Genomic DNA, 17167 nt, shown 5'->3' with positions numbered 1-17167 from the left:
TTTCTCCAGGAAGTGGTTCTGCATTGTTTGGAAAACAAGGTCTGTGATGTAAATCACTATGACAGGGCTGGCTGTTGCATTGTAAAGAGACTTTAGGCACATTATTCTTTCAGTGATTTCCTTTGCTGACTTGGACAGAGGATGATGCACAGAATGCTCTGTGGATCCGTACTCATGGAACATGGATCTAGAGAGGCAGCCTGCCACACGTACTAAAGCAGCAAATGAGACATGCACACACCCCTCTCACACGCAGACACACACATTAAATAGGATTCCCGTTTCTACTAGGCTAGAATGCATCACTTTCTAGCTGTCACGGAAGCATTGAAAATAATTCTGTGCTTTGGTTGGTGGAAACTGAGATGACTTTATAAATAACTATGCATCTTATAAATAACAACACACGGTTGCATGAAAATGGCATATGGGCTAGAACTGGCCAGTAGGTGTCATGGTGAATGCAGTTTTAAACTCTCTATATTGGGGTTTCCAACCCTTTTGGGCTAAGGGGCACATTTGGAAAATGTTAGAAACTGCCATGTGATGGCAAAATACACGTGTTGCAGAAGAAAAGCTGGTGATACACCAAAATCTGACAAATAACCCACATACTTCCTAAAACAAATAAAACACAAAAAGCTGGGCTCTCCCTCTCCCAAGCAAAATTCTCACAATCCAACGACAAAACCAGGCAAGGCAATCTGCATCCAAGCAAAAGAAAAACCAGTTCTCTCTCTCTCTTTCTCTTTGGCGATCACTCGTAGCTGAGTAAGATTGTCTTCCATAAAGACGGTTTTAACAATGAGTCCGTACCACAAACACACAGAGCCCCCTCCAAAAAGCTGGTAACCTCAACATACAAACACAAAAATCAGGTGAAAGACACACCAAGAAACAAAAAAAAAATGCTGGCAAAGTGCCATCATTTGGGACCCAGAGGCTTTCCTAGTGGAAAGGAAGGTAAAAGAGCCTTTCCAGTCAATTTAGCATCACCAATAGTAATGAAGAAGCCTTTTTTTTAAATAGAAAAATTAGGAGAGTCAGGGGGCTATGGTGGTCACCAAGTGGGCATCACAATGGGGAATCGTGGACTTAATGGGCATAGCCAAGGGGGGCAGGAGGGCAGCTGCCCCCCTAAACCAGGTAAATAAATAGAAATACTTAACTAGCCGTCCAATTGCATCACAGAAAATTCTGTTCTGCCTCCCCCCAAACATAAAGCCTGCCCCTCTAAAATAAATCCTGGCTACACCCATGTCTATATTCATCAATCAATTTTTTTGAATAATATTTATTGAAAAAAGAATTTTTTTAAAAAATTACAAAGAAATATATATATATATATATTCATCAATCTTAATTGTTCTTCACAAGCTTCTGCAATGTGTTTTTTTCCAGGATTCCCAATTTCAGATCCAAACTAGTCATGTGCTATCAGCCACATGTTGTGGAATTCGACAGAGAAGGCTGAGATTTCTATGAATTGAATAAATCATGTTTAAAGAGTTAATGAGGCATTTAATTAATTAACCATAAAACTCTACATTGTTACATCTCGTGGTTAATGACACTGGATGAAATCCACTGGGAACTTCTCTAGTTCTGTGGCAAGAGGCTGAGTGTACGCAGAATGGGTGCCCTCCTTCAGGGACCTTTGTGCAGATTGAATGAATGGGAGTTAAGCAAAGGCATGTGCTGGGGGTTTATGGGGTGGGGTTGGGGGAATGACAACTAGCCCTGACAATTTCTGACGTACGTGTCACTTAAATATAGGCAAATGCTTGTTAACTGTTGATTTAAAATTGAACAATTAGTCCCAAGTTTTCTGTGCTAATGTTTTTTGTTTGAAAGCCAGAACTCTGGATGGTCCACAGCTCAGTGTGGCACAGTGCACAGATTGGGCACAGAAAGAGGCCCAGGGTGCATCTAGATAAGGTCTTGCAATCTCAAATGGATCATTTAGACACTACAAATGGTTCATTTGCAACCTTAATGAATTTTCTGCGGAAGGGATAAATCCAGCTTAAATGGAGAAAAGTAAGGGCTGAGCAATTAGATGACATTGTGTGGCCGGTGTGAAATGCTTGCATGCATGAGCTCCATTGATCCCACAACACTGTCATTCCCTGGGATTTCCAGGCAATGGATTTGGGGTTGCAAGGCTGAGAAAGAGTTAGTTGTCGAGCCTAGCTCTGTTGCAGAGTCTCTGCCAGGCAGAGTAGATGATGCAAGCTAGCTGGACCAATGGCCTGATTCATTACAAGGCAGTTTCATATGTTTAAAAGCACCCTTTTTTTAGTTCAGTTTAAAATTAAACAAGTGGCAGTTGTTTGTACTAACAAACTGCCCACTCACAGATGATTTGGTACTGTTTCTGCAAGCCAGAAATGGAAGGAAATGTATGAAATAACTTTTCCCAGATTTTTATTTTTTAATTGAATTATGTTGCTCATGTCGGTGCTGTTAGTCCCAGCCTGCTGTTTGGACCAGCAGAGAATAGCCTGGGTACCAGACTGACAGATTCCATCATGGCTGGCATTGGGGTGGGGTGGAGTGGGCAGGGAACACTATCTGGGAGAGTCTTTTAAGTCTTCCCCATTTTGACAAGGCAGACCTTGTTCATAGTATGTGGCTGAAGCACTTAATCCTACCTAAAAGTCATATGACTGGACTTCTTTCTTTAGCTTGGACAGCCAGTTCATTAGATTCCTGCGATCCACTTTAACCTGGTTAGCAAAGGCCTGCTACACGAACAGCTTCATGCTGTATCCTAGCTACCAACTACTCAGGTCAGGTATGTGAAGAGTGCAGATTACTGTGGGCTTTCCGGCAGATTTGGAACTGCAAGGATAAGTCCACGGCGCTGGGGAAATGGGCTCCCTGCATTTCACAAAGTGGACTCTAGTCCGCGGACGCTTATGCTGTCACAATGCTCTTTATTCTCTTATTTTCTCTCTGCCTTTACTTGAGAACGAAATGGTTAACTGAACTTGTGAAGGGTCCTGCTAAATTGACAGCATTTGTATCGGGTTCCTTTCACAGCACTTTGTCACATACTGAGGGCCAATAGAACAGGATCTGCTATTCCAGGCCTTTGTTCCAAGTGACTGAAGGATCACAGTCTCATTTTTGCAAAACCGCTTTGGTTCCCCCTGCCCCTTACAGTCATGCGGTATACACGTTTTATGAAATAAAAGAACTAATGAAATGTTTCCGTGACTGTCAAGAGCTTGGGAAATTTGCCTGTGAGCTTGATTGTGTTATCACTACTGCCAAAGCACTACCTTGGGTTCCATGGTGCAAGAAAGGAAAGATATAAATCCTGGGGTTGGGCTAGATGACCCTTGGGATCCCTCCCAACCCTACAATCCTGTGAAATGTAAGGAGTGTGTATGTGAGACACACACACTCCCAATCAATTATCTTGGTGGTTCTTGTTTCCATAAAGGCATCTCAAATCAGTGATAAAAATGTGGACAAAGGACACAGCAGTTAGACTAGTCTACTCCTTACCTTACCTTGGTGGCACTGTGGTCTAAACCACAGAGCCTAGGGCTTGCTGATCAGAAGGTCAGTGGTTCGAATCCCCGCGACGGGGTGAGCGCCCGTTGCTTGGTGGTCCCTGCTCCTGCCAACCTAGCAGTTTGAAAGCACGTCAAAGTGCAAGTAGACAAATAGGTACTGCTCCGGCGGGAAGGTAAACGGCGTTTCTGTGCGCTGCTCTGGTTTGCCAGAAGCGGCTTAGTCATGCTGGCCACATGACCCAGAAGCTGTCTGCAGACAAACGCCAGCTCCCTCGGCCAGTAAAGCGAGATGAGCGCCGCAACCCCAGAGTCATCCACAACTGGAACTAACGGTCAGGGGTCCCTTTACCTTTACTCCTTACCTTACCTTACCTCATGGCCAATTTCCATCTTGCACTGCAATGTGCACAGACCACACACTGTGTAGTCCAGCATCATGATGTTGTGTTTCTTTGTCCACGCCAGTGGCTGCCATTGGCATGGAGCAAAGGCAGGGAAACTCACAACATGATGGCTCCATGTCTTCATGGTGTTTGTACACATTGTGGTGCTGGTGTGAAACCTGTGACCCCAGGGAGTAGTTGAGGCACGGATAAGTTAAAGTATAGATCAGCTCTAACATTATTTGGAAGGAATTAAGATTTCTGTAGTTAATATACAGGATGCTGCAAAGAGGTTTAGTCGAACAAAAGCAGAAGCTGACCTGTTTTCTTCAGAATCTAAAAGAAGAGGAAGGCTTATGAGTATACTTTCAGCGGCTACCAACGTTCCATTCTGCCATAGAGGAAATACTCAGAGTTACAATGGCAGCTGTAAAATGTTGGCATCGCCAAGGCATCCTTCTGTTAGTTTTGAAAGTTACTTGTTGGATGTGGACACCCTACATCACAGTCTTAAGTATGTTGTTTGCATATTCATTCTGCTCCTGAGAGTTGCTTATAAAGAAATGGGTTGAGATTCGGAGCTGGTTGGGTTCTCCGAATCTTCCTTTGGGGGCTAGTGGTTTGTTTTGTTTTTCTAAGTTTTGACTTCTTCAAGGGAGAGAAGAGCTGTGTGGTTTCTTCCCTTCTTCCTTTTGTTACTCCTTAATAGCCCAATGAGAAGGGTATTCCCAGCATGTTAAAGTAAAGGTATGCGTGTCTCCACAGCAACAAACAACATGGTCTGTTTTCTCTTGCTTCTCTTTTCCAGGAAGTGGTTCTGTATTGTTTGGAAAACAAAGTCTGTGATGTAAATCATCGTGACAATGCTGGTTATTGTGCCCTGCATGAGGCCTGTGCCAGAGGCTGGCTGAGCATTGTGCGACATCTCCTAGAATATGGAGCCGATGTGAACTGCAGCGCTCAGGATGGAACTAGGTTAGCAACACTTCAGTTACTAAGAGTAAACGGCCACTGCTTTTGTCCCGCATTAATACACAGCTGGGTTGATGTCACCAATGGCTTTGAAATTATGTTTAAAAGAAATGTCGCTTTTCTCCAACAGTTCAGTTGAGGCCTGGAATCTCTCAAACTTCCGGAACTTGCTAATTGCATTCTAATGCATAAATTGGTTCCTCAAAAAATGTTGTGTCCTTTTGCAAATTTAGGCTGCATATCTAGCCACATTTAAATCCTGCTGGAATCAATACAGCCTAGTTTTGTGGGAGGTCCAGGTGGCTAGCCACTCACAATTCTTGTTCTGATATTTGAGAAACTATACTGGACAAGAACATTCTGCTAAGAATTTCTAATATATTCCTCCCCTCACCCTACCTTGTACGCTTTAATTTTCTGTGTTAATTCTCTTTGTTATGTGCCTAACTCTTTTTCCATTAGGAAACTGTTTGTGGCTATAATTGTTATAGGAATAGGATCTCTTGCAGTTTTACTGAACAGTTGAAATATATTACTTTTTTGTCCTGTTTATATCTTACTTATACTTCTAAATATCTTTTTAAATATCAAACTGGTCAAAAGTGCAAGTAATTTGTACACCTTATAATTTAGTGTACAACATTGCTTAATTTTACTCATTCTTATCTTTTTCTAATTATTAAGTCCTTCCTCTTTTTCTTTTTGATTCACCAAACATTTCTGTGCATAATGTTGATAATTGTTGCTTTTAAATTACTGTACTAAGATACAAGATGTAGGGCGCTTTTTGGAGTTCTTCCATTTGAATGTTTTATCAATTACCACCAAGCCTGACAGCCCAAGGACATTAAATTAGCATGTCTATGAGCCAAGAGCTCTTAAGTTATTGGTCTTTGCCTATCAACTTGCAATAGTCAAAAGATTTCAAGAAAACACACACAAAAGATTTAATCTTGGTTAAGGCGGCCTATTACTCTTGAGCACTCTGTCATTATCACCTTATCAGGTCTATAGGAACATGCTTCCTGAAAGGAAGAACAGTGAAAGAGGCTTGGACAAGGGGGTCAGCCTCTTTTCTTTGGCCTTTGGCCCACCCCCTGGCAGGCTGTCCATTGTCCTCCCTGGCCGAGGGTGGGTCAAAGGCCTGCCCAGGTAGGTGGATGGCACCCGCCCAGGTGAGCCCCACTCAGTGCCGCAAACCCCGCCCACCTGTGGGGAAGGGAGGGTTGAAATTGTCCCTTCTCCCCATCTAACCAAATAAGAGTCTATGAGGCTGGGCAGGCCCCCCCTGTGTGGGTTTTTTATTGAGCGGGTCAAGCCATTCAGACCTCCTTAGCACCATAAAAAGAAGGTTCTTGTATCTCCTTGAAAACTGGAGATTCCACAGCCACTTCTTTTCTATAATGTGCCAAGCTCCAGGACCATAATTCAGCGGTAGACAGCACCTGTTTTGCATGCAGAAAGTCTCGGGTTCAACCCCCAGGTAGGACTGGGAATGCCCTCCTGTCTCAGACCCCAGAGAGCTTCTGCTGGTCATCACATAGACCATACAGAACTAGATAGGCCCAATGGCCTGACTTTGGGTAAGGCAGCGGGTTCTTATGCTTCTATGTTTTACATTAGCACTGTTTCTTAACACCAGCTTCCTGAGCATTTCTTACATGGCTAAAGGTTGACATACCCTTTCACCTACCAAGCACCAGAATCTCTCATTGCTTTGTGCTAGGGTGCCCTCTACCTGCCCTCCCACGATGTAGTGGCAGCAACCACTGGATTAAGTACACACCCACCACCCTCCTTGCATGGGCCTTCCATTTCCATCCTTTGCTGCCGCATGATGTGCTATGAAGTGGAGCTCGGCAGATGCATTTGTCTCCCTTTCCTGCTGGACCGGAGAGTCAAATCCGCAATGTTCTGCCTCTACATTTTCCTCTTCCATGTATTTGAATGTGACTTCCATGGCTCCCCATTCCATCACTAAAATGACACTGGTGACAGCAGGGAGGAAGTGCGCGTGTATGTCTGGGTTTAACGGTGCTCTTGTCAAGGTAGCAGGCGCAGATTCAGAGCCCCCAAGCAGCATGCAATGGTATTCTGCATTACTGGGGTTTTTTTTTACCACGAATCACTGCTTTGCTATGGAAAACCAATGTATGAACCATCCTATGGCAAAGTGAATATGGCATCTGCAGTGCTAGCATTTCATAGAACAAGGTTGTGGAAACTCTGTAATTTGATGTTGACAAGGAAAGGAGATGCAAATTATCAGTGGGCATGTTTGGATTGGGGATCCCAGCAACCACAGAATTTAAAACAGGGGGAGAGGGTACTTTGAGATCTCAGCACAACTCTGTAGAACAGGTTTCCTCAAACTCTGACTTCCATATGTTTTTGGCCTACAACTCCCATGATCCCTAGCTAGCAGGACCAGTGGTCAGGGATGATGGGAATTGTAGTGTCAAAACATCTGGAGGGCTGAGGTTGAGGAAGCCTGCTGTAGAATCCATGCAATGGGACCACTTGGTGCAAACCACATTGCAAGGTTTTGTACGTCCACCAGCTGTGGTATAGAAATCCTGTGTCCATGCGCTGTTTTCAGTGGTGAGAGTTTGTCTTCCATGATTCACATGCCATCCCCACAACAGCTAGTCTCCTAGAACTATAGTATTCTGGGAGCTGCCATCTCCTGAGAATGAGCCTAGCAAGCATACTATGGTCTCCAGGCTGGCACCTCTCCTCATATTTGTGACTTAAGTGTGTAGCAGTGATGTCTTGCACAGAAAGGCATCAGTATTAGCCTTCAAAGAGCTGCTAGCAGTCAGTTTACCTTGACCTATTAAGTCCTCTTTGTCTTGGGCCCAGCAGGCCGATAAAACACTTCTCTCTCTCTCAAGATTTGCCAAAGAGGCCCTACCCTACTAAAAAGCTAATATCATTTCAAGGGGGAATGTCTGTGAAGGAGCAGATCAAGGCTGTCTTCTTTCTTTAGAGACAGGTCTTCCAAGTATGGCTTTTGTTGCACTTCGATTGTTTTTAGATAGTACAAATTCACTCATTCAACAGAGATTATGTATATAAAATGCAATCAGATTCACTCGTTCAGCGGAGATTATGTATATAAAATACAATCAGAATCTTATCAGGTCCTTGACTGTTCTGAATTTTAAGGAAACAGGAAATGAATTTAGGCTCCTTGCAACAATTTGTCACTGCCCCTAGGATATGCTGAAGCAGAAACACCCTCCCATGCTCCATGGTTGGTGTGTTGGACAGTGTGTGTAGGATTGCATCCCAAAATCATCCACATATAGGAGCTGGGAGAAAATCCAGTAGGGTTTTCTGCCCTGTTCCATCTGATGTGCAACTTGATCTGTCCTCTGTAAGTGTCCTTGAGAGTTCTCATCGGATTTTTATTTATTTATCTGTAATCTTGAACCTTTCATGCACTTATCAGGCTGGGAAGTGGAAGGACCCCCAGCTTCTCGCTCCCTACTTTCACAATCCACTCCCCTTCCGTGCCGTTTTAAAATTTGCTGTCGAGATGCATTTGTTTTTATGAAATTCCTAATTCACTTCACAGTAACAAATGCATGTGCTTGGAATGAGCTTACCATCTCACTCAGATTCACATTGATGTGGCTACACATGCTGAAAAGCCACGACTCACCACGCCAGACTACTTGTGCCTTTCATTTCCCCCCAACCTGGTGCCCTCCAGATGTTTTGAATTAAAACTCAATAGCCCCAGCCAGGAGTTGTAGTCCAAAACACATTTGTGGCTGGCAGGACAGGGCTGTGTTGCTTCCAGACACTGCAGTTCACTGCCAGTTACTGAGAAGAGGAGCAGTAAGGCGTGTGCGTGCGTGTGGTGTGGGTTGCAGCATCAGGAACATTTGCATCCACACTGAGCTCCCCTGCCACCTTGTCCCTCCCTCTTGCAGCTGCAACTGCCAAACACATCTGGAGGGGAGCAGGTTTGGCTGCATTTGACCCACTGGCTTCTCCTCCTCCCCTTTCCCATTTCCTCAGTGAAATAGCCTATTGTTATCAATTCATATATTTGCAAACTGCTTAATAGTAAATCAGTTTCTAAGCAGTTTACAAAATAACAAATGGCAGCATGTATATATATAACAAACAACGAACCTGGAAAAACTAGTATTGTACAATACAAAACGACAACACAGTGCCATATAAAACAAAATCTACCCAAAGCAAAAACCCAGCAGCGCGTTTTGGAAAAAAATCTTAAGAGTCAGGGACTGCTTCCCTCTTCAGCCTCACTCTTGCCATTTTCACTTTGTGATTGGCAGCTGTGTGTGTTAAGGGTTAGGAAGATGAATGTGATTTTTTTAAATGGGAAGTTTTCAAGCAGCTTGTGGGGGGCAGGTCTCACCTTAAAAGTTGGGCATCATAAAAGTGTCTTCAATTCACCCCACCCCACGCCACCCCAAGGAACTAGACTTTTTCACAGGAAAGTATACATACTCTGCTTACTTACAACTATGTATGACTCGTTTTATATATTGGTATATATTTTTTCTAGGCAATACTCTTCCATTTATTATGCCTCTAATAATAACAATAATAATATATGATCACTGTGGGTTAAACCACAGAGCCTAGGATTTGCTGATCAGAAGGTCAGTGGTTCGAATCCCCGTGACGGGGTGAGCTCCCGTTGCTCGGTCCCTGCTCCTGCCAACCTAGCAGTTCAAAAGCACGTCAAAGTGCAAGTAGATAAATAGATACCGCTCCGGCGGGAAGGTAAACGGCATTTCCGTGCGCTGCGCTGGTTTGCCAGAAGCGGCTTAGTCATGCTGGCCCCATGACCCAGAAGCTGTACGCCGGCTCCCTCGGCCAATAAAGCAAGATGAGCGCCGCAACCCCAGAGTCGTCTGCGACTGGACCTAATGGTCAGGAGTCCCTTTATGATCCTGTTGCCCTGACCTTCCATGTTAATATCTCTGCACAGCAATCATGATGGCAGATAGATTTAGCCCATTTTCCTTTAAGAGAGGAACATGGCAAAACGCCTTCACATTCTTTTCTTACTGTAGGTCTGCTGGCTCATGAGCCGACATCCTGTAACAGCTAATTTTTAAGAGAGGAGCGGGGTGGGACATTGCCACTAGGTTACACCTAACCTAATGTTCTTCAGGGGAAACCTTGCACTGAGATATTAAAAACCACCAACTGAATCAAGAGGTCACTCATGTCATGTGAAATATCTTGCCCGGTAAATGGACCAGGGCAGTTCAACTACTGGTGTGTGTAGAGCTTCATGGGAAGAACTTAGCTTGAGAAACTTGTTTTGGATGCCAGGGGCATGGGAAGTTGTAATTAAAGGTATGGCATCTGAGCATATGCAGAGTGCCTTTCCCTTAGCACTCAGTGACTTCCCTCTCCCACTATGTATATTTGGATTCTAGATCAAAAGGTTCAGCTTCCCCACAGCTTAAACTATGGTGAACTTCATCTCACTCGCACAACCATTGCTCAATTTCTGGTTCTGTATGGATATTTAACTTCTCTGCAATCTGATACTGAAGCTGCCCTGTCCTGTTTGATGCCCCCAAAGACCACTGTGCTTCTTTGGTGCTTGGTAGCTGTTGTAGATTAAATGAACCAAAAGATGGTGTTGTGCATGTAATCTCAACCATTAAGAAACTTAAAATGAGTTTACCTAGCTATGTGGTCCAATATTAACTAGTCTTATATTTACTTTAGGGTGGCTTTATTATTACTTGCTGGATATATAAAATGTTTACTAGTATAATCTCTCCCTTGCCCCCTTGCTCCTGTTGTCGCTTTCCATTACTTCTAAGTTTGCTCCCCATTCTGTTTTTCGTAGCCTCTTTCCTGTCCTCTGGCTCTCATACACTAAGATGGAGTCTGTCAATGGGGTCAGGAAACCCAGACAACTTGGTTAGCCACTGGTTGGGGTGTGTGTGTGTGTGTGTGTGTGTGTGTGTGTGTGTAGAGAGATTGGGTTATGAGGCCTGAAGAGCAGCTGCTTCCTGCGCTGGCTGCCTGCAACAGCTGAGATAGGAAGCAGTTCTTGCAGGTCGTGAGGCTGGTGGGAGGATGAATGAAGCTACAGCCTAGGAAAGGCAGCTGCTGTTGAGAGTGATGTGATCTCTATAGGCAGGGAGCCGGGGAGCGACTGCAGTAGAACCGACTCTGTGTGCCGCAGCCGTAATGGGAACTCAGGCCAAGTCTTCCCCCAGAGGAATTGACATGAGCACAGCAGGGTCTTTCAGTATCTCCCCCTCTCTTAAGCCTGAGCAGGTGTGCATGCCTTGTGGTCTTGAGGTACTCCTGATTTCTGTACCAGAAAAAAACCTGCTCTCTCGTTTAAAACTGGGAGCAAGCACTCGCTAGATCAGAGTTGCACAGATTTGCTGGATAAATTTTGCCCTTTCTAGAAGTGGCAAGGACTGGGATTTCTAAAGCGTTCCCCCAGTTCATAGGGGCATCCAGTTTTTGCTATCCTCCACCCTGTTTTGCTGGTCACCAATCTAAATGGTTGCAGGCATCTCTCTCTCTCTGAATGGCATGATGCCCATATGCACTTCTGGGGGGAATTTGTGCAAAATACGTGTGTTGCTGCTTCATTGCACTGGTGTAGATGCTTTGCCAGGCCATTAAGGTTGTCTGCTTAGCTCCCTGTGCTGCTGTGTTTGCCTCCTATACAGCAAATGCGTGGAAGACAGTTGTATATTCAGTGCACAGCAGCCCTGAACAATTTGCCATTCCCAAACAAATGCAACCCCCCAGCTCTGCATGCTGCCTGCCAATTTCTTCACAGTCCCGTTTTTACTATCCTAGGCAAACAGCGAGAGCAGGAATTTTACTGTCTCCCTAGTTGGTGGCTTTCAAAACCTGTGCTGCTCTGCTTATAGCAAATCTGTATATAGCTCATAACTTCCTACTTTTGTGCATTTGAAGCTTAAGACCTCTGCCCTAAATAAAAGTGTGTGTGTGTGTGTGTGTGAAAATCTTAGGAATTATTGTGCATTTAGAGTTGGCATGTTATGTTCTCAAATAGCTCAACTGGAAAGCATGAGACTCTTAGTTTCAGGGTCATGGGTTCGAGCTCCGTGTTGGGCAAAAGATTCCAGCATTGCAAGGGGTTTGACTAGATGACCCTTGTGGTCCCTTCCAACTCTTATGTTTCTATGAATTCAGGAATGTTGCTCTCCTAAGCTAGCTCCAGGTTTTTATGTGCAGGAAGGAGGCTGGCAATAGAGTCTTCCAGTCCTATTTTGTTATCAGACATATGGGGAAAACTAAGAAAATTTTTTTTGAGTGTTGAAAGTGTTTCCCCTTGCAATTGTATCATCATAGCCAGCTTCATATCCAAGTCTAACACTGATGATTATGGCCCCTCCACACACACACCACCATCATACATAGCCCAGTACAACAATTTTATTAAGTGACCTCAAAGTACCAAACATGGAAGCTGAATAGAATTCGGTGGTTGTTAAAAATGGGAATTTGTTTAAAAGATGAGATTGAAGTTACTTGGTCAAAGTATGTGAATTTGAAATGAAGGTGTCCTTTCCCCTTCTCTGCCCCCAGGCCTGTTCATGATGCTGTGGAAAACGATCACCTGGAAATTGTCCGATTACTACTTTCGTATGGTGCTGATCCAACGCTTGCAACGTACTCTGGTCGAACGATTGTGAAAATGACACACAGCGAACTAATGGAAACGTTTCTAACAGGTGTGCAACATTATTACTTTGTTTCTTTGTTTATGGAAGTCATCGGTCAGACTGCTGACCAGGGCAAGACAGTTGAAGCCCATAAAAGCCAATTCTGGTATAACTGCAGTGGCTACCAATAAGTTTCTGGGTTCAGTTCAAAGTGCTTGTTTTTACTCAAGATCCCAGTACCCAAATTGCTGCTTCTCTGTGGAGGAACTTACCTGGGCCTGTGTTTGACATTTGAGGCAAACCTCTGAGGGAGGTGTGGAGGGTGGCAGCATGGGAACAGGCCTTTTCGTTGGTGGCTCCCTGCTTGTGGAATGCTGTCATAAGGGAGGCCTGCCTGATGCTGTCAATATCCATTTTGAGATGCTAGGCAAAAACATTTCTATTCACTCAAGCTTTTGCCTCTTAATATGGAGGGTATTAGGTATATCTCTCTTTTTTGCTCATCTTAGTGGATTGAGTTCATCTGCCACATACATGGTGTGCTCTTTAGGTTTTTATTTCTACTTTGTTTTAATGTTTGCTTTGCGATGTGAGTCTCTTTGGGTCATTTTTTGGTGAAAAACGCAACTAATAAATGCAACAGGTAAATAAATAATTTTCTACCAAAGTCGATGACTCATCTTAGGGAACAGCAATACAAACTCAGGCTGTAAAATTTAGTCCGTTAATTGGCTAGTTTAGAACAGAAATACAGGTATTTTAGGACTTCAGAAGCACTGTTATGAAAACATAACCACTATGTTATATAATAATATGCCATTGGATTTAGGCTGCAACCATCAATACATCTATGAGAGAGCAAGACCCAGGATTGTGCTGTTAGTTGCATTAAAAGATGCAATATCAACAGCTTGGTCTTGCTAGTAGGTCAAAGGGTCTTTCCCACCCATCTGGCAAAAGTGGTGAGGGTAAAATTACAATCCTTTGGGGCTCTGGTGGGATGAAATGCAAAATTCAGGGGAGTTTACAGCAAGAAGGCAGAGATTTACTATGGTCCATATCCTTCTTTTCCTTCCTGCCTATCAAAGCTTCATGCAGCTGGGAGTATTTGAACCATTTTCTACAGAGCAGCCCAGCTCACTGTAATAGGCTTTGTTTCCTTCCCTTTTTAAAAAAATAAAATAAAATCCTGCCTATTTCAAAATGTTACTTCCAAGGGTTACTTTTGAGGCAGTTAAGAATTAAAACAAAACAAAATAATAAAACCTAACCAAAACCAGCAATAATAAATAAAGAAATAACAAGCAGTATAAAATCAAAGAAAAGCAGGCCTGGAGCAATAAAACAAGGTACAAGCAGAAGGAATTGATACTCTGAAAGGTCAAATCAGATGCTGTTCAAAAGCCTAAGGAACATGACTTGATATTGCCTGGTACCTAAAAGATAATAAGGAAGACGTTAAGCACATGTGCTGGGGAGTGACTTGCAAAGTTTGGGCACAGCCACTGAAAAGGTCCCCTCTCTGGTAGCTACTCCTCTAACCTCAGAATAATGTAGGGATGTCTGGAAAAGTGTCTCTGAGGCTGGGTGAGTTCATATAGAGCACATGTAATCTATAGCAAGATTAATCTAAGGTCATTGTAGCCTCTGTGTTCAGAGTCTGTTTTAGGAGTGTGCCAAATGAGAATGCCGAGGACAGGAATGGAAAAGGACAGAAGAGATAAGTAGGAGGAAACAGGAGAAGGGTTTTAGAAAGGAAGTAAGATGAGAGATAGTGTCTCATTTGGGCATCTGTAGTGGTCTGATCAATAAAACAGATTACATTGTATTTGAGAGCTTTGCAAAAGCAAAACTTCTTGGAATATGAATATTGTGATGCTTTATGACAAGATTGTCTGCAAAACTTGCCGACATTTTGTTTTGACTAAATTTGTTGTTATTGTTGCTGCCCCTAGAGTACTTAACTGACCTGCAAGGTCGAAGTGTCGATGACCCTGGCTTGTCCTGGGACTTCTATGGCAGCTCTGTGTGCGGTGAGCAAACATTCCTTTTTTGTATTATGCATGGGTTTTTTGTGTGCGGGTGGGTGTATAGGAGGTGCAGGTGGAAAGCCACGCAAGATGCACATTTTACTGTATGTTTCACGCTGGTTCTCATTTCTTTTTTTCTTTTTCTTTTAAATAGAGCCAAAGGGGGAAACAGGTTTTGACATCCTATCTAATCCACCTGGCTCAAGTGATGAGGATGAAGATGGTCTTAGTGACATCTTTGAGTTTGAATTTTCAGATGTACCTCTGTTGCCATGCTATAACATCCAAGTGTCTCTTTCTCAAGGGTAAGGAAATGGAGATGGTATAAATATTTGAGGTAGTTGTGAAGTCTTGTGATTTTCATGTAGCCTCTCCAAATGGGCTTTGTGATTCTTTTGTCATTGGTTTTGGTGGAAAGGGGCTTTGGCTTGCATTTTTTATTTATATTCAGCTTCTGAACGGGTACAATCCACCCACATTGCATTGTGCATCTCTCCTGATGATTTTGTATGTCTGTATCTGCATGGATTGTGTGCTGATTTAGAGCTACATGCAGAACAAAATCCACTCCTGTATTTCAAACTGTTATTAAATGTCCCCATTCCTGTCAACTGGCTACTTAAGAGTTCTTTTCACGTTTTTGCAAGGTCCAAGTAAAGTATACAGCATTGACTGCCTGACGTAGAGCTCTTTCTCATCAATATTACAAAAAAAGGGAATGTGGCCAGTTACGCAAATAATTACTGACATAATTGAAATGACTGAAGCCTTTGTGCCATCTTACTGGTAATTTGAACTTCTTTCTTTACTTTGTTCTACAGACCACGGAATTGGTTGCTGCTTTCTGACGCAGCAAAGAGGCTGAAAATGTCGCCCCGGATATTTCGTAGCAGTTTCCCAAGCGTGGAAGTTGTCAGCATCATGGAGGCAGAATTTTTCAAACAGGTATCTTTGAGTCAGCTGTTCTCTTGCCAAAAGGATCTAGAAGCTTTCAACCCGGAAGGCAAGGAAATGCTGGACTTGGTGGAATATACAAGTGAGCTACAGACTTTGCTGGGAGCTTCACTCGAGTGGTTGCATCCAGATGAGGATATGGATCATTGGTGAACTTCCAGGCCGCTTTAATGTACAGTTCTCTGTAAAGTTATGTCTTTATGTATATGTGTTAATGCCACCATTTCTGTAAATAAAGGACACTGTTAAATAAGATACCTTTCCTTTATATACATATTATAAATATATAAATAAATTCCAGATGGGTGGACTTTTGGAAGATTTCTTTTTCTTTTTTTTTTAGAGATGTCATTCAGTTTTTACAAATTGTTATATAATATTCCTTTAAATGCACACAAACTTTGGTATAAATTTGTTTTTACTTGGGACTTTTTTTTAAATAAAGGAAGTGGTTTTGCTTCACACAAGGCTTTGGTTTCACAGGAGATGCCTGTGACAGGCAGTGTGATCAAAGTCATATGGTTGTCTTGGGAGACTGTATTGGGTAAGGCACTTCATAAAATTTTCATTTTTGTTTACAAAGTTGCCTGCTTTGGCCAGGTAAACCCTATTGAATATAATTCAATGGACTGTAATATAAATTTAAAACATATCCATGCGCATCAGCTAGTTGTGTGAACTTTTATATCTTAATTTAAAAGATGTGAAATTTAGTTTTCACAAGGCAAACTGGATTGTTTATATATATATATGTATGTTTAAACATTTGATGCTCTTTATTTAAAAGAAGACTTTGAACTATTTTTTCTGTATCTTGTAAAATATTGAAAACTAACATATGTTGAGGTTAAAACTGTACAGAAGCTAAATCTTTTCTGAATTGTGTGTTTATGTTTGAGATCCGTGTTTTAACTTTGTAAGTAAATTCTTCTGCCTTTGTATTTATATTTTACAAAAAAAACCCTTAAAGGCAATAAAACTGTTGAAAACTATATTGATATAACTTGGTTTTGTGCATGACCCTCTAGTGAACTAGGGGCCCTATCCAACCCCAGCTGGCACCCATGCCTTCATAGGAGTAGAGCTGCACTAGAAATTTCCCATATCCCCCTAGCTGCTCCTTATGGTACAGGTTTGTCTTCTAAAAACACCTTGCCACCATTTTAAATAGAGCAGAACTGGGCAGTGTTGCAGTTTCAAAACTGCTGGTGGTCACAGTGCAGTGACAGAAGGAGAGGTACCTTTTAGCCTTTGTTGTCAGAAGGCAGCAGCGGAGACAGGAAGTGCTGCCCCCAGTGCCACGCTGCCAGGGCTAGAGTCAGATGCAGGTCAGCAATAAAGGAAGCAGATCTCTGTTGTCAGTGAAGTTTTTTAACTATTCAAGGAAATGAACATACACTCAGCCTAGTGGCCTCAGCAGCACTTCCCAACAGGCCTTGCCCCTACAGAGCAGTTGCCAGGACTGAAGGTCCTCTCCTTCCACACCTCTCTAAGCCTCCTCCTCTCCTGGATGTTTCCCAAGCAGCCTCAAAACTGTCTGTGCACCTCTGGCTTCCGTTCAGCTCTTCGCATTGCTCTGGGAGTTCTTGGAGACCAAGGGGGAGGGGAGCTTTTGGCAGCAGAAGCCCCTGAGCGGC

General features: G+C 43.1%; 1 protein-coding gene across 8 annotated transcripts in view; it reads left to right on the top strand.

The window, feature by feature from the left end:
• The window catches only part of BCOR (BCL6 corepressor), an 87741-nt gene extending 71219 nt beyond the window's left edge, over window positions 1-16522 (top strand). For all 8 annotated transcript variants that reach the window (XM_081199231.1, XM_081199233.1, XM_081199234.1 and 5 more), the window contains 5 exons: window positions 4719-4885; window positions 12470-12615; window positions 14502-14579; window positions 14731-14881; window positions 15398-16522. In XM_081199231.1, the coding sequence (XP_081055357.1) occupies window positions 4719-4885; window positions 12470-12615; window positions 14502-14579; window positions 14731-14881; window positions 15398-15683 (828 nt within the window). In that variant the 3' untranslated portion in view covers window positions 15684-16522. The remainder of the gene's footprint in view (window positions 1-4718; window positions 4886-12469; window positions 12616-14501; window positions 14580-14730; window positions 14882-15397) is intronic.
• The last annotated feature ends 645 nt before the right edge of the window (window positions 16523-17167 follow it).

Source organism: Podarcis bocagei, assembly GCF_964188305.1.
Source record: "Podarcis bocagei genome assembly, chromosome: 6".
Taxonomy (NCBI): domain Eukaryota; kingdom Metazoa; phylum Chordata; class Lepidosauria; order Squamata; family Lacertidae; genus Podarcis; species Podarcis bocagei.
This window is presented reverse-complemented; position numbering and strand designations above follow the sequence as displayed.